This window comes from Papio anubis, chromosome 13 (genome assembly GCF_008728515.1).
Source record: "Papio anubis isolate 15944 chromosome 13, Panubis1.0, whole genome shotgun sequence".
NCBI classification, from domain to species: Eukaryota; Metazoa; Chordata; class Mammalia; order Primates; family Cercopithecidae; genus Papio; species Papio anubis.
This window is the reverse complement of record NC_044988.1, coordinates 5,359,356-5,382,271: the sequence shown is the minus strand read 5'-3', so window position 1 is coordinate 5,382,271 and position 22,916 is coordinate 5,359,356. Positions and strand designations below refer to the sequence as shown.

Here is a 22,916-nt window from a genome sequence, read left to right as displayed (position 1 = left end):
TTAAATATATGATTTCAGAATACTTTCTCTGGGTTGTCTTTTGACTCTTGATAGTGCCCTTTGATGAAGAGAAATTTTTAATTTTTAAAATTTATTTTTAATTAATTTTTAATTGACTAATAGTAATTTTACATATTCATAGGGTACATAGTGATGTTTCAATATGTATAATGTATAGTGATCAGATCAGGGTAATTAGCATTTCCATCAGTTTAAACATTTACCCTTTCTTTGTGTTGGGAACCATCAGTATCTTCTAGCTATTTGAAACTATACCTTATTGTTAACTATAGTCATCTTACAATGGTATAGAACTTATTCCTCCTACCTAACTGTAATTTTGTATCCTTTAACAAATCTCTCCCAAAAGTTTTCAATTTCGATGGAGACCATTTTATCTATTCTTTCTTTTTTACCTGTGTTTTTGGTGACAAATCCAAGTAATTTCATGCCAAATTCAATGTCATAAAGGTTTTCCTCTATATTTTCCTCTAAGAATTTTATAATTTAGCCCTTAAGTTTAGGTCTTTTAGTTCGTTTTTTAATATTACATAAGGTAGGTGTCCAACATCATTCTTTTGTATATGGATATCCAGTTTTCCCAGCACCATTGTTGAAGAGACTGCCGTTCTCCACTGAATGGTCTTTGTACTTATGTTGAAAAGTATCTGACCCTATTTGGAAGGGTTTATTTCTGGGCTATTTAATTTATTCTATTGGTCTATATGTCTGTACTTATGCTAGTACCACACTGTTTTCTTTTTTTTTTTTTAGAGTCTTGCTCTGTTGCCCAGGCTGGAGTGCAGTGGTGCGATCTCAGCTCGCTGCAACCTCTGCCTCCTGGTCAAGTGATTCTCCTGCCTCAGCCTCCCAGTAGCTGGGATTACAGGCACCCGCCACCACACCTGGCTAATTTTTTGGAATTTTTAGTAGAGACGGAGCTTAACCATGTTGGCCAGGCTGGTCTCGAACTCCTGACCTCAAGTGATTGGCCCACTTCAGCCTCACAAAGTGCTGGGATTACAGGTGTGAGCCACTGCGCTCAGCCACACACTGTTTTCATTACTGTATCTCTGTTGTAAATGTTGAAGTTAGGAAATATGAGTCTTCTATCTTTATTCTTCTTTTCAAGATTCTTCTGTTTGTTTGGGAGTCTCTTGAGGTTCCATATGAATTTTAAGGTGAATTATTTTTTATTTGTGTGAAAGCATCATTGAGATTTTGATGGCAACTGTGTTCAGTCTGCATATCATATCGGATAGTATTGTTGTATTAACAACATTAAATCTTCCCATCCGTAAACACAAGATACCTTTCCATTTATGTATGTCTTTAGTTTTTTTCAGCAATGTAAGAAGTAAATTATTTTAAAATTTAAAGCCTCTTTAATTATTAGTGTCAAGAATGAAACATTATGAATATAATGGAGACAGCATATTTTTACTTTCTGTAATGATTTCCTCTGATATCTTCTGGATCTTGGTGGTATAATTTGTATTGTTTATTTTGTTTTATTTGTGATTTAAGGTTGTGTATATGAAGGTGTAAGGTATGCATGTTCATATCCTCTTATCTAGAAATCCCCAAATTATTTCTTTAATTCTAGAATTCATACCTTTTACCAATGCTCTTTCTCACTTATCATCATCTTATCTAAAACTACTGACTTTTGAATTTTTTCTTAATCTGAGAGTTATTTTATGGTGTTTTGTTCCATAAGTTTTATCATAAAAATAATATAAGAATACATTATTTTTCTGAAAACTAGAAAGATGACATTCAATATTATGACAGTTTAAAGATTCAATTTTTCCAAATAAAACAGAACCCTTCTATTTAGATGGATTTTATTTTGCAATATTTATTGTATATTCAATTCAAATGTGCTCACTATCGGGCTAGGCAATTGAAAGTATAAAGTATGAAGCTGCATTTTGCGCTCTCAGTGAGGTTTAAGTCACAGGGAAATGAGGCATGCACACAAAATAATGAGAAAGTAGTATAATAGTTATGATCATTAGTTATCAAAATAAGTGAACAAGCTAATAATCATTGTTAGAATAATAATTGTAGTCTTAGATCTCAGATGCTTTAATGAAAAATGTTATCTTCAGGTGAACTGACAAATGGGGAGATAATAGAAAAACATCTGACATTCTAGGTAGGGGGAAAAAACAGAAGCAAATGCTTAAAAATAGGAATAAGTATGTATTCTGGGAATAGCACACAGAGACAACTTGATTTCAATACTTACTTTATGATGGAAATAATGTTTGTACTTTTATTTACACAGTCCAGACTCATATTTCTAAAACACTGATAATTTTGTGTTTAACTTCAGTGCAATGTGTAGACTAATACTTTTAGTGGGGAACAAGCGAGAGGAATGTTATTTTAGAAACTTTACTCTGGCAGCACTGAGTCATCATAAACTATTACTCTCAGATAGAATACTTGACTCTTGCAGTTAGTCATATCAGTTTATCTGACTTAGGTTTATCATGAGTAATTAGTTTATCATGAGTAATCAGAAAGTTACTCAGAAGCTTTATTGTGAATATTCACTTTGTTACAGTGAACGTGGATGTGTATGGGTGGGAAGGTAGTGTGCACTACCACCACAGAACGTTCTGTTTTCATCTTATGTTTGAACTAATTTATTGATGAGATTCTCATTTCTATAGTATAAAAGGAAAATATTTTACAGTTATCTCATATTTGAAAGACTTTGCCATAGAGAACTTTATGGTTACCCTCTCGGAAATGGATGAACTTTTCGTTATTTCTTATAAGCATATTGGTTTTGGCCTGCTTGACTTTAAAACTTTTTTTTGGTAGACTTAGAATGTTAATATTTAGATAGAGAAAATATTTTACTGAAGACATTAACTGTGTGACCAGAAAGTAAAATAACTTGAACATTTCTGTATTAGCTTTTTATCAGAGAATAACGTTTATTTTATTTGGAAAGTTTTCCTAAATATGAGACTATCCCCTATTTCTCAGACTAAGTGAAAATTTAATAAAATAGCTGCCTTGATAGGAGGAAAACAGAGTTCTTACTTTATAAGGAATAATGTATGAATCATAAAAGAAGAATGAGTGATCATGGGAAACATTTAGCTTTTCAAAGTTTCTGGAACACGTACCTTAAATGCTTTTGGGATCCAGTAAAGGCCAGGAAAGGCAAAGAGTTGAAAGTTTCTTGGATTTATCCTCTTACTTACATCATTAGTAATAGGAATAATGCATCTCAAATTTGGGCATTTATATAAAAACATGATTTTTAAATGGTAGTCTAGTATAAACTAGGATTTTGTAATGCTGTTTAAATATTTTCATATTACTTTGTTTTGAACATAGACATTCAGTCTTACTTTTTACTTATATGTAAGAGTTTTAACATCCTTGCTTAAAATATCAAATTCCTTCTAAATGGGATACAAAGTTAATATTAAACCAATACTTAAGTTCCTTTACACATTGTTGAGACAGACTATAAATGTATGTGTACTTTAGTTTATATGTTGTACTGATAGAGGTTAAAAGTATGACCCTATTGGTAATCTTTTTAAGCAAATGAAACTGTTTGGATGCTTTCCCAGGACAACTGGATTGCCCTCCAGGCGTATCTCTTCAATGCGGTCCCGGATGTAACTGGTGTCATTAGCCTTGCAGAATGTGTCATCTGTAATTGAAGCTATGTTGTTAAACTGAAAAAAAAAGAGGAAAAAATTATTCAGAAATCTGAAATCAACCTTTCATATGCTATATAATGGGTAAAGGAAACCTAAGTCAGAGGTGTGAGTGCCCCCTCACTTCAAACCCTTGTGTCAGATTAATTAGGAAATACTCAAATGTACACCTGGAGACAAATACAATCAAGAGCAGACTTCACACCTACTGTGCGGGTCTACTTGTTATGCTCTGGATGGAATCTGGACTTCTGGGAAGAAATTTCATGAGCCTAGTCTTTTTGATAGGCAGGCATTCAGCTATCACACCACTACAGTGATCTAACCAAACTTTGTATGTGAATAAGTGAGGTTCCCAATGAGTCACAGGATTTTGACTCATAGGTAATTAGAGTCAGATATTGTGAAAGGAACCATCATACCTGAAGGTGAATTACACGTAGACTTTCTGGTAAATTAAGAGGCACGGATTCCAGGGCATTATGGTCCAAGTAGAGGAAAGTGAGGTTATTCAGTTTCTATAAGGAAAATTTCATGTGAGTGTTATTGAGGTTCTGTACATTCTTTCATAGGATTCAAGCAATATGTATGTGCATATGAATATGTGATTATATATACAGACTTGCATATTGATATAAATACATCAGTTGTATCAATTGTTCATATGGTAGTTTCTTGTTTGGGTTTTTTTCTGGCTTCACGTGTAGTGTATTTTGATCCTTTATGATGGCCAGTGGAGCTCTGCCACATACCCCACCTTTCTGTCCATTCATCTGATCTCTGAATATCCAGCTCTAATGCCAACTTCTGGTACTCTTTGGGTTTGTCTTGATAGGAGCTAATGAGGTGAGTCCCTACGTGGGATTGAATTTTGACCCTAGTGCTGCCGTACCCTCTCCTGTACCTCTGGAGTTTCCCATCTCAGTTCCACCAATTTCTAGCTAAGTGGTTACTCCTTAGAAATGTGTGTGCTTGTATTTTTTTAGTAGAGACGGAGTTTCACCTTGTTAGCCACGATGGTCTCGATCTCCTGACCTTGTGATCTGCCTGCCTCAGCCTCCCAAAGTGCTGGGATTACAGGCATAAGCCACTGCGCCCAGCCTAAAAAAAATTTTTAAATTAGCCAGACGTGGTGGCAGGCGCCTGTAGTCCCAGCTCCTAGGGAGGCTGAGGCAGGAGAATGGTGTGAACCCGGGAGGTGGAGCTTGCAGTGAGCCCAGATCGCACCACTGCACTCCAGCCTGGGCGACAGAGTGAGACCCTGTCTCAAAAACAAAAACAAAAAGAAATGTGTGTGCTTAGCCAGGTGTGGTGGTCCATGCCCGTAATCCCAATTTTTGGGAGGCCAATGCGGGCGGATCACTTGAAGTCAGGAGTTCGAGACCAACCTGGCCAACATGGCGAAACCCCATTTCTACTAAAAATACAAAAATTAAGCAGGTGTGGTAGTGCATGCCTGTAATCCCAGCTACTAGAGAGCCTAAGCGAGGCAGGAGAATTGCTTGAACCCAGGGGGTGGAGGTTGCAGTGAGCTGAGATTGTGCCCCTGCACTCCAGCCTGGGCCACAGAACGAGACTCCATCTCAAGAAAGAAAAAAAAGAGTGTGTGCTTAGCAAGACGTTTCCCAAAGCAGTTTAGTAAACAGCTTGATGCAGGTTTTTTTCCCTAAGGGCTTAATATTGGATTATTCTTCATGATCAGTAACCCATTATTGTGTATAATTGTAATTTCCCCTGATATTACTCTTTTACCTTATCTTCAATATGCATCCTGTGCTAGATTTTGCTAATTCTTTTCTGTGTTGCTATTTTAATACTTTCTTAAGCATCCTACCCTTCCACCATATGGGCATCAAGCTCTGGTCTTCCCAGTGAGTCTCATTTACGTGAGTTAGAATAACCTAATTCTACTAGTGACTGTAGCAGCCTAGGACATTAAACAAAACTACAGGGCAGCTGAGTTTATTATTTTCTTTTCTTTTTTTTTTAGAGATGGAGTCTCGCTGTATTGCCCAGGCTGTAGTGCAGTGGCATGATCTCGGCTCACTGCAACCTCCGCCTCCCAGGTTCAAGCAATTCTCCTGCTTTAGCCTCCCAAGAAGCTGGGACTACAGGTGCCCACCACCACACCCGGCTAATTTTTTGTATTTTAGTAGAGACAGAGTTTCACCATGTTGCTCAGGCTGGTCTCGAACTCCTGAGCTCAGGCAGTCCGCCCGCCTCAGCCACCCAAAGTGCTAGGATTACAGGTATGAGCCACTGTGCCTGGCCAAGTATATTATTTTCATACCAACTTGTCATAAATCCCTTCTGTAATTCCTGTGTAAAGCCCAGAATATTCAAACGTTCTTTTTGTGAAATGTTGATCAACTCCTTTTCTTTTTTTTTTTTTTTTTTTTGAGACTGAGTCTTGCTTTGTGGCCCAGGCTGGAGTGCAGTGGTGCAATCTCAGCAGCTCACTGCAACCTCTGCCTCCCAGGTTCAAGCGATTCTCGTGCCTCAGCCTCCCAAGTAGCTGGGATTACAGGTGCCCACCACCATGCCTAGGTAATTTTTGTATTTTTAGTAGAGACAGAGTTTCACCATGTTGGCCAGGCTGGTCCTGAACTCCTGACCTCAAGTGATCCGCCTTCCTCAGCCTCCTAAAGTGCTGGGATTACAGGCGTGAGTCATTGAACCTTGCCTGATCAGCTTTTATAGGTTTTTAACATGTCTGTTATTCAAAGAGTGACCAACTCAAATTAATATTTTCAAATTACAACTTTAAAACAAAAAAAGACCAGGCACGGTGGCTCATGCCTGTAATCCTAGCACTTTGGGAGGCCGAGGTGGGCGGATCACCTGAGGTCAGGAGTTTGAGACCAGCCTGGCCCAACTCCCATCTCTACTAAAAGTACAAAAATTAGCCGGGCGTGGTGGTGCCTGCCTGTAGTCCCAGCTACTTGGGAGACTGAAGCAGGAGAATTGCTCAAACCTGGGAGGCGGAGGTTGCAGTAAGCCAAGATCGCGCCACTGCACTCCAGCCTGGGCGACAGAGCAAGACTCCATCTCAAAAAAAAAAAAAGGTGTTTCTGCTTTTAAAAAGTACCCTAAGAGTCCCTTAACTTCTGAGTTCCTTATAAGAAACATCAGATGAACTCTGATGTAACTTTAAAATGTCCCTTAAAGTTGATAAAAGATACCTTAATTGTAATGAAAAATGAAAAAATGGACTATTTCTACACTTTCTAACAGATTGTACATTTTTGACAGAATTTACTTGTGTGTGATTATCATATACTTTATGATAATGAATATTTGATAGTTTTAGGTCCTTTCCGAGGTTACCTTTAGAAACAAGAAACCTTGCCTTTTGAATGAGGTTATGTCTGTTACCAGGAGTGGCATGATCATCATTTTATCTGGGGAATGATTACATCAGAGCTGTGGAAATCCTGGGCTAAAGTGATTACTTCTGTAGACCATGCATTTTGAGACAAATTGTCTACCTAAACCAAAATAGATTACCTTACCTTTTTCCTACATAATATTTCCTTGAATTGTTAAATTAAGAAATGTATTTAATTCTTACTACATCAAAAATTTTGTATTACATGGTATCATGAAATTCAAAGGAAAATCTCCCTATGGAATTTCATAGTCTAATATTTTTAAATATTAAAAGTTAAATTCAGTATTTACTTTTGGATCTTTATTTTTTTCTGGTATTTATAATTTGCTGACATTGTGAGGAAAAGGAAACACAGGAATGTCCCATTTTGAGCTTTTGTAGACTGTAAGTGCCATGAGGGGGCCAACCATGTCTGTCTAAATAAATATTTGCTGTGTGAACAAGTGAAAAAATGAGAAACAAAATAGTCCCATGAAATAAAATAAAGGTTATATATTTTAGCTGAGCTATGGGTATAAGCTAGGCTGAATGAGCCTAATAGGATGGTTATTTATTATGTAAATAATGTCTTCATTTATTAAATCAAAATAGTTTTTAAGTGTAATCAAAATACAATTCTAGACCAAAGTTTCTCTTTTATCTATCATATTGTCACTCATACTATGCTTAGTTTTACTATAAGATACTTACTTTGAATGCATTTGCTTTGATTCCCCTACTCTTGATTTTGTTGTATTTTGCATTAAATAAAGTGAGTTTGGGAGGAAGAACTGGAAGTTTTAGTAGTTGATTTTCAGCAAGTGAAAGTTCTTCTAACAGAGAAAGTTTTGAAAAAGTACCGTCTTCTATATCTTCTATCAAATTTCCCGTAAAATCGAGTCGTCTTAAGTTAGCTAGAGGGAAAAATATACAAAAAACAACTAAATAACTAAAATTCTTATTGTATGGACTGAAGAAAAGCATTTGTTTAACAGATCACTCAAGCATCTTTCATTTTTAGTGCCTGGTAGATCACTGAACACCTCTTTGTGCCTGAAATTGATGCCCTTTCTGACTGGAGTCCTAGAATCTCAGGTTTGAAAGTGATCTTAAAGTTAATCGAGTCTTTTCATCTTTCTCTGTTCAAATTCCTCGGGATGGTCAGGCAGTTTGAAAGAAATTCTTATTTCAAATAATGGAAAGTAAGCATTACATTTGATTGGAATCATGTAATATTTTTTGATTTTTTTGCTGGCATGTTGCATTGTGATTCTGAGTATGTTATCTTAATCTTAATCTCTCTATGCCTTATCGCTTAACAACAACAAAGACAAAGATGTTCCCTGATTTGTTAAAGTGACACAGATTGAGAGAGAAATTCAGTGTGTGTGTGTGTGTGTGTGTGTGTGTGTGTACGTACTTGCGTGTGCATCACTTATATCTGGGATAATTAGGAAATACAATATGTTTCTTATTCACAGGAATCGTGTTCTATACAATTACCACAAGTGCTGAATGTGTAAATACTGAACCATTATTCCTAGGAGAAATACAGGGTTATGTTCCTGTGAGCCTCTGGTCACACATTTCCATCAACTAATTAGTACATAACTTTTTGTGTTTTTGCTTAAGGACCCTTGGCTTAATATATATTGTTGAATCATTAATATTGCAGTGTAACTCAATATGCCTGAATAAACCTTATCTAACATATTTTCCCTGTAGGCATGTTACAGCCTTTTTGTGCTTGGGGATGTTAGACGTCACTTCGGCACCATGTGTTGGGTCATGTTAAACAGCAAAATCAGGCCAGGTGCGGTGGCTTATGCCTGTAATCCCAGCACTTTGGGAGGCCAAGGTGGGCGGATCACTTGAGGTCAGGAGTTCGAGGCCAGCCTGGCAAACATAGCACAACCTCATCTCTATTAAAAGTACAATAAAAAAATTAGCCAGGTTTGGTGGCATATGCCTGTAGTCTCAGCTACTCGGGAGGCTGAGGGACAAGAATCCCTTGAACCCAGGAGGCAGAGGCTGCAGTGAGTCGAGATCACACCCCTGCACTCCAGCCTGGGCGACAGAGCGAGACCCTGTCTCAAACAAAAACGCCTCCCAAAAAAACAAAACTCAATAAACAGCAAAATCATAAACACAAAGCACAAAAATGTGAAAAACATGTCATTAAATAGACTGTGAACAGTCTATTTATTTTCAGTATGAAAACCGGAACATTTATTTACAGTATGAAAACCAGAACAGAAGACAGTGTTACCTTGTTCAGCCTCAGATGGGAATGTGCATGTCAAGTAATTCAAATTTTTTGCCACTCTGAGCGTGTCTGAGAATGACCATGAAAGCACCATGTGTATTAATTTTGGGATTATAAATAAATTTTAGCAAGTGGGTATTCACAAATACAGAATCCACAAATAACGAGGATCAACTGTACTTCAGTCCACATTCGGGAGCTATCAGCGGCAGCATGACTCTGGTTATGGTTAATCTCATAAATGTGTAGTGGGGCCAGTATGCATTTCTTGGTGTGATTTTTTTCAGAACTCTTGACGACGATATTAGGAGTCTAGAAAACTGACAAGAAATTAGTGATCTAGGACTGGGATTTGGTGCTGCAGAAATGGAGCATCCTGGTGTGCTTATGGCAACACTCTAATTGAGTTAAGGTTTGCTAGAAGTTCAAGATTGATAATGACCTGGTAAGGAATTAAATTCCACTGTTCTCAACACTATTTCCATATTAGAATCATCCAAGGAGTTTGTTTTTAATGATGTTGCCTGGGCCCTACCCCAGATCTGAATTACAACCCCTGGGAAGTAGGACTTAGTATCAGTATTTAAAAAATACTTCCCTGCCGGGCGCAGTGGCTTATGCCTGTAATCCCAGCACTTTGGGAGGCCTAGGCGGGTGGATCACAAAATCAGGAGTTCGAGACCAGCCTGGCCAACATGGTGAAACCCCATGTCTACTAAAAATACAAATATTAGCCAGGTGTGGTGGCACGCATCTCAGCTACTCGAGAGACTGAGACAGGAGAACCACTTAAACCTGGGAGACAGAGGTTGCAGTGAGCCAAGATCACGCCACTGCACTCCAGCCTGGGTGACAGAGCAAGACTCCATCTCGGGGTGGGGCAAGAAAAAAAACAAACAAAACACTTCCCAAGATATTTTTAATATGCAGCTAGGTTTAAGAACCATTAAAGTAAGAAAAAGCGGTTTCTGTGTTTTTTTAGTGCAGGTAGAAAATAAAACATTGTGGTTGGAAAAGCATCCCAGTTATATTGGTGTTGCTCAGTGTCAGAAGCAAGGGATCTTGAAGTATTGGAGTTGAGAAGATATAGTTGCCCATGTGTTAGATGGGCTGTCATCATAGACAGTGAGGTCACCAGTAAACAAAGATCACAGGGTCTAAGTGGAAAGATGATTCACCAACAAATGAATGGACTTTTGTGAAACATGTTTGATATTTATATACTCCAAGTGACAAACCTATGTGTGATAGGCAGCAACTATATAGAAACTTGTATTTATATGAGTTAAATACTAATAATCATATTTCAGTTTAACTTACGTATGTCTGCAAAATCTTTGGCAGTCAGCTTTTTAATTTTGTTGAATCGTGCGTAAAGATAGGCTGATTCCTTTGGCAAGGGTGGTACAGTATCAATGTCAACTTCTTCACAGTATACAGAGCCACTTAAACAAACACACAGCAGACATGTAGGCATTTCTAAATTGGGAAATAAAATCATAAAAATATGAACAACAGTTAGAAAGTATTTCGCCTCTAGTAGTAAAATTATTGCTATTATGAATGCTATTACTAATTGGAAGAGATGTTTTACAGAATCATAAGAAAGATAGTCATGGTAACTCGTTACTTATGTTGTCTTGATAATTCACCAGAATATTGTTTGAGAATCTCTTTTTATTTTGTTTTACTGGTAATTGCTTAATTGTTGAATTGATTGACAGTTACATTTCCTTATTTGAAAACCAAAAAAATTTACAAAGTGGGAGTTGAGGTAAACATAAGCTTGATTCATTAAGTTTGATGTGTGAGAAACATATTTCAGACTGGTGACAGTAGCTAGATTTTAGTAACCACTAGTTAAATAAGGAAACCATTAACTTGAAAATTAGAGTAATCGTAGGCACTGTTTGGATCCCTTAGCACCCCAAGTCATTTATTACATTTACTTGTCATGCCTCTTGGAACATTTCTTAATCTTTGTTTTTTATACCTTTTTCTGTTTTTGAAAAGTGTAGAGCTTTTTTTTTTTCTTTAGTTTTATTTTTCAGGGCATTTATTCTGCAGAATGCCTTTCAGTTGACAGAGGTTTCTCATTTTTGGCAGGAGTACCATGGATCCTCAGTGCTGTGTGTCCAAAAGCACATGATATCTGTTTATCCCATTCCTGATAATATCTTTGGTCACTTGTTTCAAGTAGTGTGTGCCATGTTGCTCACTGAGTAAAGTTAATATTTTTTCACTTCATAACTAATAAGTAATTCTGGAGAAGTACTTTGAGAATCTAAATGTCTAGTGTGACATTGTACTTTCATATGCTAGTTTTAGCATCCATTGATGATTCTTACCTGAATCATTTGTGAGTAACCAAATAGTGATTGTCTGATTCCATCATTCCTTCTATATTTGTTAGTTGGCACTCTCTCCTTATTTTTTTATATCAATATGAACTTGTTTTATATATTTTGATATATTTTATTATTTATTTACTTACATATTTTTGAGACAGAGTCTTGCCCTGTTGCTCAGGCTGGAGTGTAGTGGTGTGATCTTGGCTCACTGCAACCTCCACCTCCCCAGTTCAAGCGATTCTTCTGCCTCAGCTCCTGAGTAGCTGGGATTACTGGCGTATGCCACCACACATGGCTATTTTTTTTAGTTTTTTGAATTTTTAATATAGACAAGTTTTCACCATGTTGACCAGGCTGGTCTCAAACATTACCTCAAGTGATCTGCCTGCCTCTGTCTCCCAAAGTGCTAGGATTACAGACGTGAGCCACCACACCTGACCTATTTTGATATATTTTAAATATATTAAATAAACATGCCAAATTTTATTTTTTGATTTTTTTTATTTTTTTCTGAGACGAAGTCTTGCTCCATCACCCAGGCTGGAGTGCAGTGGCGTGATCTTGGCTCACTGCAGTCTCCGCCTCCTGGGTTCAAGCAGTTCTGCCTTAGCCTCCCAAGTATCTGGGATTACAGGCATGTGCCACCATGCCCAGCTAATTTTTTTGTATTTTTAGTAGAGACTGGGTTTCACCATGTTGGCCAGGCTGGTTTCGAACTCCTGACCTCAGGTAATCTACCCGCCTCAGCCTCCCAAAGTGCTAGGATTACAGGTGTGCGCCACCACGCCCAGCCTATTTTTTGAAATTTTAATTGATATTTTCATATCAACATGAATTGTGTCCCATGAGTCATAATCCATGTTTATTTTAATAATCAAATCATCACAGATTAGGCAGTGAGTGCCCTTTCAAGCTTTTTTTCCTGCTACAGCTTTTTGTGGTTAGTTGACTTACAATTGATTGCATGTATTTAAATTGTACAAAATATACAATTTTTACATATGTATACCCCCATGAAACCTTCACTGCAAGTGAGTTAATTAACATAACTGTCACTCCAAAAAGTTTTCTCCTGCCCTTTGGTAATCTCTCCCTCCCACTCTTATCCTCGAACAATGACTGACCTGCTTTTGGTCAGTATACATTAGTTTGCATTTAAGAGAATTTTATAGTAAAAGAATCATGTAGTATCTACTCGCTTTTCTGGCTTCTTTCACTCTGCATTATTATTTTGAGTTTCAATCTGTATCAGTAGTTCATTCTTCTTTATTACTCAGTAGTATTCAATTGTCTCAGTATATACAATTTACATGGTCATTTCCTATGGACATTGGGTTGTTTCCAGGTTTTCACTATTTCAAAGAAATTTATGTGTAAGTTTGTGTGGACTTCATGCTTTCATTTCTCTTGGGTAAGTACCTAAGGAGTGGAATGACTGGGTCTTATTATAAATGTATGTTTTATCTTTTGAAGAAAGTGTCAAATTATTTTCCAAAGGACTGTGCCATTTTACATTCCTACCAGCAGCATATGAGAGTTCCAGCTGCTCCACATCCTTGCCAAAATTTGGTATGGTCAGTCTTTTTAATTTTAGCAATTGAAATGTAGGGCATGTTATAGTATCTCATTGTGTTTTAATTTGCATTCTCTGATAACTAATGGTGTTAACATCTTTTCATGTCCTTATTTGGCATCCCTATATTTTCTTTGATGACTTGTCTTTTTTTTTTTCCTCTTACTGGTTTTCCTTTTGGAAATGAAACATTTTAAATTTCAATGAAGAACAATTGGTTCCTCTATAATTCATGGTTTCTGTGTTGTATTTAGGAAATGTTTGCCGACCACCAAGATTTGACACTTTATTTTATTCTAGAAGTTGTATAGCTTAAGATCTTTAGCTTTAGGTATGGGGTATACTTTGGGCTAATTTTTGTATATGGTGCCAGGAAGGGTTAAGATTCTTTTTTGAAACATTTTCCTACAGTTGTCTGGTTCTTTCAGCACCATTTTTGAAAAAGATTATTCTTTCCCCATTGAATTGTGTTGTCACATTGTCAAGAACTAGTTAGTTACTTCATGCTAGCCTGTTTCTGGATTCTATTTTGTTCTATTGATCCACTTTAACATTTTTATGCCAATACTGCAGTGTCTTGATTCCTGTACCTTTATAATAGTCTTGTTAGTATAAATCCTGCAACTTTCTTCTTCTTCAATGTAGTTTAGACTATTCTAGGTCCTTTATATTTTTATATATATTTTAGAATCAGTTTGTTAATTAAACAAACAAAAAAACCTATTAGGATTTTGATTGGGATTGTGTTGAATTTCTAAATTTGGAGAAAACTGACATCTTAATGATATTGAGTCTTCCAGACCTCGAACATAATACATTTCTCCTCATATGTAGGTCTTCCTTAATTTCTCTTAGCATTGTCTAGATTTCAGTGTACAGATCTTACATACTTTTTTTTTTTTTTGAGACAAGATCTCACGCAGTCACCCAGGGTGGAATACAGTTGCATGATCATGGTGCACTGCAAACCTTGACCTCCTGGGCTCAAGTGATCCTCCTGCCTCAGCCTCTCAAGTAACTGGGACTACAGGTTTGTGCCACCACACCTGGCTTTTTCTTGGTTAAAATTTTTGTAGAGACATGGTGTCACTATGTTGCCCAAGCTGGTCTCAAACTCCTGAGGTCAAGTAGTCCTCTCGCCTTGGCCTTCCCATAAACATCTTTTATATCTATTTCTTTCATATGTTTTGATGGATTTAAAAACATTTTGTCGGGGGGCTGGGTGCAGTGTCTCACGTGTGTAATCTCGGCACTTTTGGAGGCCAAGGCGGGCGGATCATTTGCGTCGAGGAGTTTGAGACCAACCTGGGCAACATGGTGAAACCTCATCTCTACAAAAAATACAAAAATGAGCCAGGTGTGGTGGCATGTGCCTGTAGTCCCAGCTACTTGGGAGGCTGAGGCAAGAGGATTGCTGGAGCCCGGGAGGTCAAGACTGCAGTGAGCCATAATCATGCCACTGTACTTCAGCCTGGGTAACAGAGCAAGACCCTGTCTCAAAAAAAAAAAAAAAAAAAAAAAAAAATTCCCCCATTATTCTTTGAGAACTTCCTTATTTTCTAACATAGCAAGATGTCCCAAACTAACCTTGCATTTTTCCTGCCCAACCCTGAAATTAGCTATCTCTTCAGAAAGCATTGGGGGTTTTTTTGGTTCGTTCATTTGTTTTTGAGACAGAGTTTTGCTCTGTCACCCAGGCTAGAGTGCAATGGCGCAATCTCGTCTCACTGCAGCTCTGCGTCTTGAGTTCAAGTGTTGCTCCTACCTCAGCCTCCCAAGTAGCTGAGATTACAGACATGTGCCACCATGCCCAGCTAATTTTTTTTTTTTTTTTTTTTTTTTTGTATTTTTAGTAGAGACAGGGTTTCACCATGTTGGCCAGGCTTGTCTCAAACTCCTGACTTCAGGTGATCCACCTGCCTCAGCCTCCCAAAGTGCTGATATTACAGGCATGAGCTATCACACCTGGCCACCATTGGTGTCTTTTAGTGGAGAATGGTATTAGAAACCAAGATGTAGGTGCTGAGTGTGCTCATTGCCATTGAGATCAATGTTGCTTCTAGGCTCTTTCAGCAGAGACAGCTAGGAAATAAATGTGTGTGTTTATTTGTCTCTTTCTCCATAGATAATACACATACATGCAACATATATGGATATAAACATATACAATATACATGCATATATATATAACATATACTAATGTGTATACATATACACACATAGAGATAAACAGATATACATTTCTATATTTCTGTATCTCTTTATATATACAAACCCTGAGTTAATACTAGTGTCTTCTATTCCAAACCAACTCCACAGCGTTCTTTCTAGCCTTCTGCCTTTCCATATTTGTAATGTTTCCCTGACAGTGAGGAACCTGGCTCTCATTATTTACAATATATTTACTTAGTTCTGGCACACTCATTAAGTAGTTCCAATATTGCTAAGTCGTAACACTGTGCATAGCAAACCTACTCACTGGAGCTTCGTATTTGTTTGTAGTTCTTTTTTGTCCTTAGCCTGAAGGTATATAGGCAAAATACTGTGTTTAACAGTTACTTAGAGTTTTTTCCTCCTTTGGTGTGTTATTAATTTGAAATATAATTAAGTTTATGTTTTTATGTTTGTATTCCAATTTGGGTTCTTTTTACCTTATTCTTGTTGATTTCATTTATATATGTATTTGGTTTTTTGACTGTACGAAACAGCATTGTTCTAAAAATTAAATCTACATTAAAAAGTGTATATGCAGAGAACTGCCATCCCCTCTCCCCCAATTTCTTTTTAGCCTGTATTTATTTTCACAGAAATAAGCAGATACATATATATTTTCTTATATCCTTTTCTTTCTTACGTGAAAGACGGCATATTATAGATATTCTTTTGCACTTTGTTTTTTTTTTCACATAGTGTATCCTGGAAATCACTCCATGTTAATTCTTAGAGATCTTCCTCATTCATTTTTACAACTGCATAGTATTCTCTTCTGTTGGATTTACCCTTGTTTATTCAACTACTCTTCAGTGTTTGGGCAGTTAAATTATTTCTGATATTTTGCAGTTGCATGCAATGCTTTAGTGATTTTGCATTTGTATTTTATTTTGGAGTATATCATCAAGATAAATTTCTCAAAGTTGGCCAGGCGCAGTGGCTCACGCCTGTAATACCAGCACTTTGGGAGGCCGAGGCAGGAGGATCACTTGAGGTCAGGAGTTCAAGATCAGCCTGACCAACATGGTGAAACCTGTCTCTACTAAAAATATAAAAATTAACCTGGCATGCACATGCCTGTAATCTCAGCTACTTGGGAGGCTGAGGCAGGAGAATTGCTTGAGCCCAAATGGCAGAGGTTGCAGTGAGCCAAGATCATGATGCTGTACACTAGCCTGAGAGTGAGACTCTGTCTCAAAAACAAACACTCAAAGTTGGTTCTTATGTCAAAAAGTAAATGCATTTTTTATTTTGTTGGATATTGCCAAGTTCCTGTCCAAAAGCATTGTGCTGATTTGCCTTCCTGCTGTCGTGTATGAGTGTCTTACCCCAGAGCCTTGCTCATGGAATATATTAATGTGTTATCATACTTCAGTTTTTTCAATCAGGTAGGTTAAAAATGGTATCTCAATGTAATTTTAATTTGTATGTCTCTGTGTGAGATTGAACATTTATTTGAGTCAAATCGTTCAAATTATCTCGTGAATTGTCATTTTTCCAGTGGATTTTTGGTTAATCTCTTTTCCTTGATTTTTAAGAGTACTTTATAAATTAGAGATACTAGCTCTTTATTTTTAGTTATATTATCTGTTAGCTCTTTAGTTATATTATTTATCTGTAGTATATGTTGCAAATATCTTTCACAGTTTTTAGTTGCCTTTGACTTTGTCAGAGGTATTTGTAGGGTCAAATTTATTGTTCTTTTCTATTGTTGTCTCTGGATTTTGAGGTGCCCTGCACCCAGATTATTTTCTAGTACTTGTATGGTTTCATTTTATACATTCAGATTGCTAATCTATTTGGAGTTTATTTTTGGGTAAGGTATGGATCTAAATGTACCTCTCTTCAAATGGCTTTTTCTCCCAGCACCATTTTTTTAAAAGACCATTTTTGCGTCAGTGATTTGGGTTGGTACCTTTAGTATGTACTCAATTTTCATGTGTATTTTTGTCTGTTTCTGGACTTTCTATTCTATTTCATTGATCTTTTTGTCTATTCATATACCAGTATCACACTTTTTAAAGTATAGAGTTTTATAATATATTTTAATGTGTAATACATCTGATTCCTACACATACTTGTCATTGTTCACTGTTTCCCTTGCTATTTGTTATATGTTGTTCCATATGAATTCTAGAATCCGTTTTTCCAGCTTTATAAAAAAATATTGGTAATTTTAGTTGGATTGTTTAACATTTATAAGTTTAGAAAGAACTGACATCTTTTTGATTTTGAGTCATTCTATCCAAGAAGAAGGGCTGTCTTTTGTTTTTTGTTTGTTTTGTTTTGTTTTTTTGTTTTTTTGAGACGGAGTCTCGCTCTGTCGCCCAGGCTGGAGTACAGTGGCGCGACCTTAACTCCCCGCAACCTCCGCCTCCCGGGTTCAAGCAATTCTCTGCCTCAACTTCCTGAGTAGCTGGGATTACAGGCACCCGCCACCACGCCTGGCTAATTTTTTGTATTTTTAGTAGAGACAGCGTTCTCACCATCTTGACCAGACTGGTCTTGAACTCCTGACCTCGTGATCCACCCACCTCAGCCTCCCAAAGTACTGGGATTACAGGCGAGAGCCACCACGCCCAGCCTGGGATGTCTTTAAATTTATTCAAATCTATTTTTACTATCATACTTCTCGTTTTTTAAGCTTTATTTTCTGTTATGGTTCATTTTCATTTTATTGTAGCAATATAGAAATTAATATGTGGTTTTTGTCATGTTTTCATGTGAAATAACGTTCCATGATAGAGTAAGAATAAACCAATACACAGAAATTATTAAGTAGGACTTGTAATTTGTTATTTCATGACAAGTTTTCTGTTGTTGTAATTGAAATGTACGTGATAATTATTGATGTATATGTATGTTTCTGTTCTGTGAGTTTCTTAAAGGCAGTAATTATATTTACTGTATACTGAGGCTGTACATTGTGTTTGGCAAATAATCCTTGTTTAAGTATTTCTTGAATAGATTTTATATGGACAGAAACCACACTTTGTGGAGGCTAAGCTTTGGTTGTTCTCAAAAGTTCTCATTCCACATTTGTCACTTATAATGTGGGATGGCAAATGGTGTGCACTCCCAGTATACTTGTTTGACTTTATCATTGGAAACAAAATTCCACTGTTTGTATTTACTGTATCTTGAGTCAGTTTTTGATTACCACAAGGAATAAAGTCCATTATAGCTATTTATAAAGGATCCATTTGAAAAATATTTAGATGATACTTACCATCATTTTCTTTCCTGGGAGGTAATGGTGTTATTGCCTCATCTTTTTGTAATTGAAGACTTTTCTCATTGGGTATTATCACAGTTTCTTTTTCCTATTGGAAAAATAAAAGTTTGTTACCTAGCTTGATTAAGTCTGTGTTACTGTAAACCGAGGGATCACAGGCACCTTCTGGTAGTTACAATTAGTGGCATTTCTTTTGTGCTCCATTAGGCTTTCATATATATTTCCATTTTATCATTTATTAAATTACAGTGTAAGTATTTTTTAGCTTGTTTTCATTCTAGACTATGAGCTCCTTGAGTAAAAGAACTGGGTGTTTTTATATCTCCAGTAGCTATACTCAGTGCTTAATAAATATTGAACTTACTGAAATTCCAAATGAAAGCTGGGTGAGAATTCCCTGAATTGGAATGAAAGTTTTTCTGAAGTGAAACTATTCCTCAAGGGTCTTGTCTGAACTGAGTTTCTCATTCAGATTCTACCATTTTGAGTAAGACTAGAGCTCTAGCCATGTCACAAGTATAAACTACTGATTAAGGTCTTTAGGTCTCTTCTTGGGGTGACCCTTTAATTACCTATATCCCTCCATTAAGCCCTGGCTCTTGGAGCCCTTTTATTCCAGCTTACCTTACCTACCCTTAACACCTAATGGTGTAGGCCTTTAATTCTGGGGAAATTGGAGTAGATATAATTTAAATCCTCTCTTTCCTATTGTTGGAGAGTACGTTTTCTGCCATTGGATTACAGTGTATTATGTGGTGTCCTATTCTTTCTGTCCTTTGTAAGCATGTTCCATTTTAGTCTCCATCTTGACTCCTGACTCTGCCCTTCACCTTCATTCTCCCATTTGTGAGGTGGTTGAACTTCTTCCCTCTACTCTGTGTTTGCACATCAAGTCCTGTTGGATTCTACTCCACTCCACAAACATCTTAAATCCTGCATTTATAGTAAGATAAAGAAACTTCTAAAGCCCTGTAAAGAGAAGAAGCAGAGAGAAAAATCATCTCTAAACTCTTTAGGGATCAGGGAATCTTCAAAGTGTTTTTAATAGATTCAAATCATCCAAGTGAGCCAATAGCCTATGTTATGATGGGCTTTTTTTTTTTCTGTAACTTGAAGCTATAATTAGTAATACCTATCCTTTGTGTCTTAGTGATGGGCAAAAATAATGCTATCATATTAAAAGCATTAACTGAAAGAAAGAAACTGTGGTGTTAACATTTGCTCATCGTGTACCCCTGCAAAAAAAGAAAAGAGAAAGTAGCAGTTGTAACTGGTCAATGTTACAGTCTTTATCATCCAATTTATAGTGGAGAAGAACTTCTGAAACAATCAGTATTGTTATATATTTGGCTGAATTTCTCATTTTCCAGTGTATGTGTGTATGTGTCATACATAGTGGGCAACAGGTACTAATGTGCTGTATTAACTTTTTCCTTATCCAGCATTCATTTCTGTGTGTCAAGAAAACCACAAGTAATTACTTTGCCCATAAAGGTGGGGAATGAATGATGTGGTATAACGTCACCCCTGCAGTGTTAACTCAATGACAGTTACAGTTACTTGGTACAAATTGATAGAGGGTCTAAACTGTTAAAACTGATTTAAAAAGAAAGTCCTATATCGAGTAGGTTTTCAGTTTTTGGTACTGTATGTACATGGCATATATAAATTATTGTGGAATGCTATTGATATCAAAATAACCAGTACTCTTTTATTTATTTTCTTAAAATTGTTTTCTATAATAATAACCTTAAGCTGATAATTCATCTTTATTTCTCCATATACACATTTCTGCTAATTTATTTTTGAAGGCAACACAACGTTGCAAATATAGGGCATTGTGTAATATTACTTAATATATAAATTACAACTGGTCAGAGACCATCTTAAAGTCTAGTTTTCTTTAAGTTTTATTTTTTGGTTACTATAGATAATGTTTGGTTACCATAGGTACCATTTATTAATTTGAAAAGCATACGTACTCTAAAAATATAATCTTAGGGACAATTATTATTAATTCATTTGAATCATTTAAAGTGATTTTCCCTTCCCCTTACCTTATCAGACACATTCAGGAAAAACAGAAACATGCATTTAAATGGGCAGTATTTTAGAAGCTAAATTTAGAGTAGAAATAAAGTACCTTAATATTTTTTCCATCCAGGTATTTATCCTCATAATCTTGGCTAAATATGGATTCTTCAAAATTATCTGTTCCATAATCATAGATAATGCGTGAGTCCTGCTGAGTTGGTGGTGCTGGCTTTATCAGAGGCACAAACAGTAACAGGAGAAGTGTAGACTGCAGAGTCTTCATTTTAGCAAAAATCAAGGTGACTGGAAGTTAATAAACTAGTGGCCTGCTGACTGTGGGACAAAACTCTCTTTTTCCCTGGAAATAAAAATTCAGACCATCGAAGCAATATTTAAAAGCTTAGAGGATGTTTTGGCAGGGTGTGCGCAGTAAGGGCCAGAGAACAGTATTTAACCCTTAGTGATCTTTAATTAGATGCCAGCAGTTTTTACATATCAGTGAGCATTCTGAAAAATAGTTTCGGAAAATAGTTTTATTTCTTCTCTATCAGAAATTCAAGAAAGATTGATAATTTTAAGTTTCTTAATTAAGTGCCTTCAACAGACATACTAATATTTAATTGAAATATTCTTAGGATACCTGTAGTATAAATAGTTAAAATGAAGTCCCAAGATCCTGTCTCATGTGAGTTAAAAATATCATATTTCAACTTAGCTACTTTATAAGAACCCTTGATTTGTATTGGTATGAACAGAAACAAGTTCCAAGAAAAGTTTTAAAACTTAAATTTAACATTATGAAAAGTAGTCATTAACACCTTTAGGTGGTACAGAATATAGGAAAAGCCATACATTTTTAATTTTCTTGGTTTTGTAATTTTAATAGGTGATCACAATTTTTAGTTAATAGTATTGTATTTTTAATTTAAACTATGAAAACTGAAAGAATAGTATTGCAGGCTGGAGGAAATACCGAACTTTAATCAAAGAACTTTGAGGAATGTAATAGAAAAGATTCCTTTAGGCTCATCAATGGATTTTCTCTGGTGGGTGCACATTTCAGACTTTTTCTTAAGTAACTTCAAACAGAATCACTCAGAGTTGCTGATGCTGCATTATAGATGCCAGTTTGTCAAAAATCCAGAGGTTGAAAATGAAGAATAAAATGGATTTGTGACTTTTGCAGCACCCTATTCTTGCCTGCGTGGATGTTAAAGTTATGCGATGATATACATAAGTACTTGTTAAAAATTAATTGTTTGAGGTAACTGAAACTTAAACCAGAGATGGCCTTTACATTTTTAAGCCTGTTAGTTGAGTCACACTTTAACAAACAATATTTAAAATAATATATGAAAAGTAAGCCTACCGTTGTAGCTGTTTTGAAGTTTTTTGTGGTTTTCCTCAATAGATGTTCATGTCTGTGCATTAGCCCCAAGTGGGAGGGTGAATGAGAAAAGCTATGGCTTGATTTCAAACTGCTGAGTAAAATTTCAGGGCCCAGCAGCTTTAAGAACAGTTTCCATGTGGTAGAGATCTTTGCCAGCATTCTTTCTCTAGGGTGAAATGCAGTGTGTTGTACTAGAGAACTGTGCTTAAGATATTTGTTGTAACTGCTACACTCAGTCCGCTTCAACTAATTGACTCTAAACTTGTGTCATTTTATTACTGTGTAATAAACATTCGTGTTTTGGTGAATATTAGTTTATGAAAATGATATAAAGTCTTCCTTTTCATTTTGGTGCTTTCCCAGGAGATTTAACATCTGCTTTTTGAATGAAATAGAACACCAAATGAAAACATAGTCCATGTTGTTAATCTTATGAGAATTAAAAATACTGCCCTAATACCGTAATTAATGTATAGCCAAGAAATTTCCAGTGTAAAAATTAGTTTTAAGACAAACTATTTTATAGTTTTGTCATTTGGGGTTTTTCTCCCCTTTATTTTAGTTACATATAAGAAAAACTGACCCATAAAAATTAGCTTTTTAAAAGTAAATTCAATTTATAGTTTTTGAGGTTGATAGTAAAAGATACTTTTGTTTGCTGAATGAAAGAAACTTTATAAAATTACTTTAATATTGAAATTGGCTTTTAAAAGTTAAAGTGGCATTGTAGATACCATACAAGCAACTCTGAAGATGTTTTTAAAGAGTCACTTTTAAAAAGTTCCTCCTTG

General features: G+C 36.1%; 2 protein-coding genes across 2 annotated transcripts in view; one reads left to right on the top strand and one right to left on the bottom strand.

Annotated features, from left to right (window-relative positions):
• CENPP (centromere protein P) overlaps window positions 1–22,916 on the top strand; it is a 270,783-nt gene that overhangs the window by 55,115 nt on the left and 192,752 nt on the right. The window lies entirely within an intron of this gene.
• Window positions 1,831–22,305, bottom strand: OGN (osteoglycin). Its single transcript, XM_021927704.2, has 7 exons — window positions 22,105–22,305; window positions 20,845–21,093; window positions 18,696–18,789; window positions 10,652–10,810; window positions 7,777–7,979; window positions 4,118–4,213; window positions 1,831–3,713 (listed from the first exon to the last, which is right to left on the bottom strand). The coding sequence occupies exons 2-7, from the start codon at window positions 21,016–21,018 to the stop codon at window positions 3,543–3,545; spliced, it is 897 nt and encodes a 298-aa protein (XP_021783396.1). The 5' UTR covers window positions 21,019–21,093; window positions 22,105–22,305; the 3' UTR covers window positions 1,831–3,542.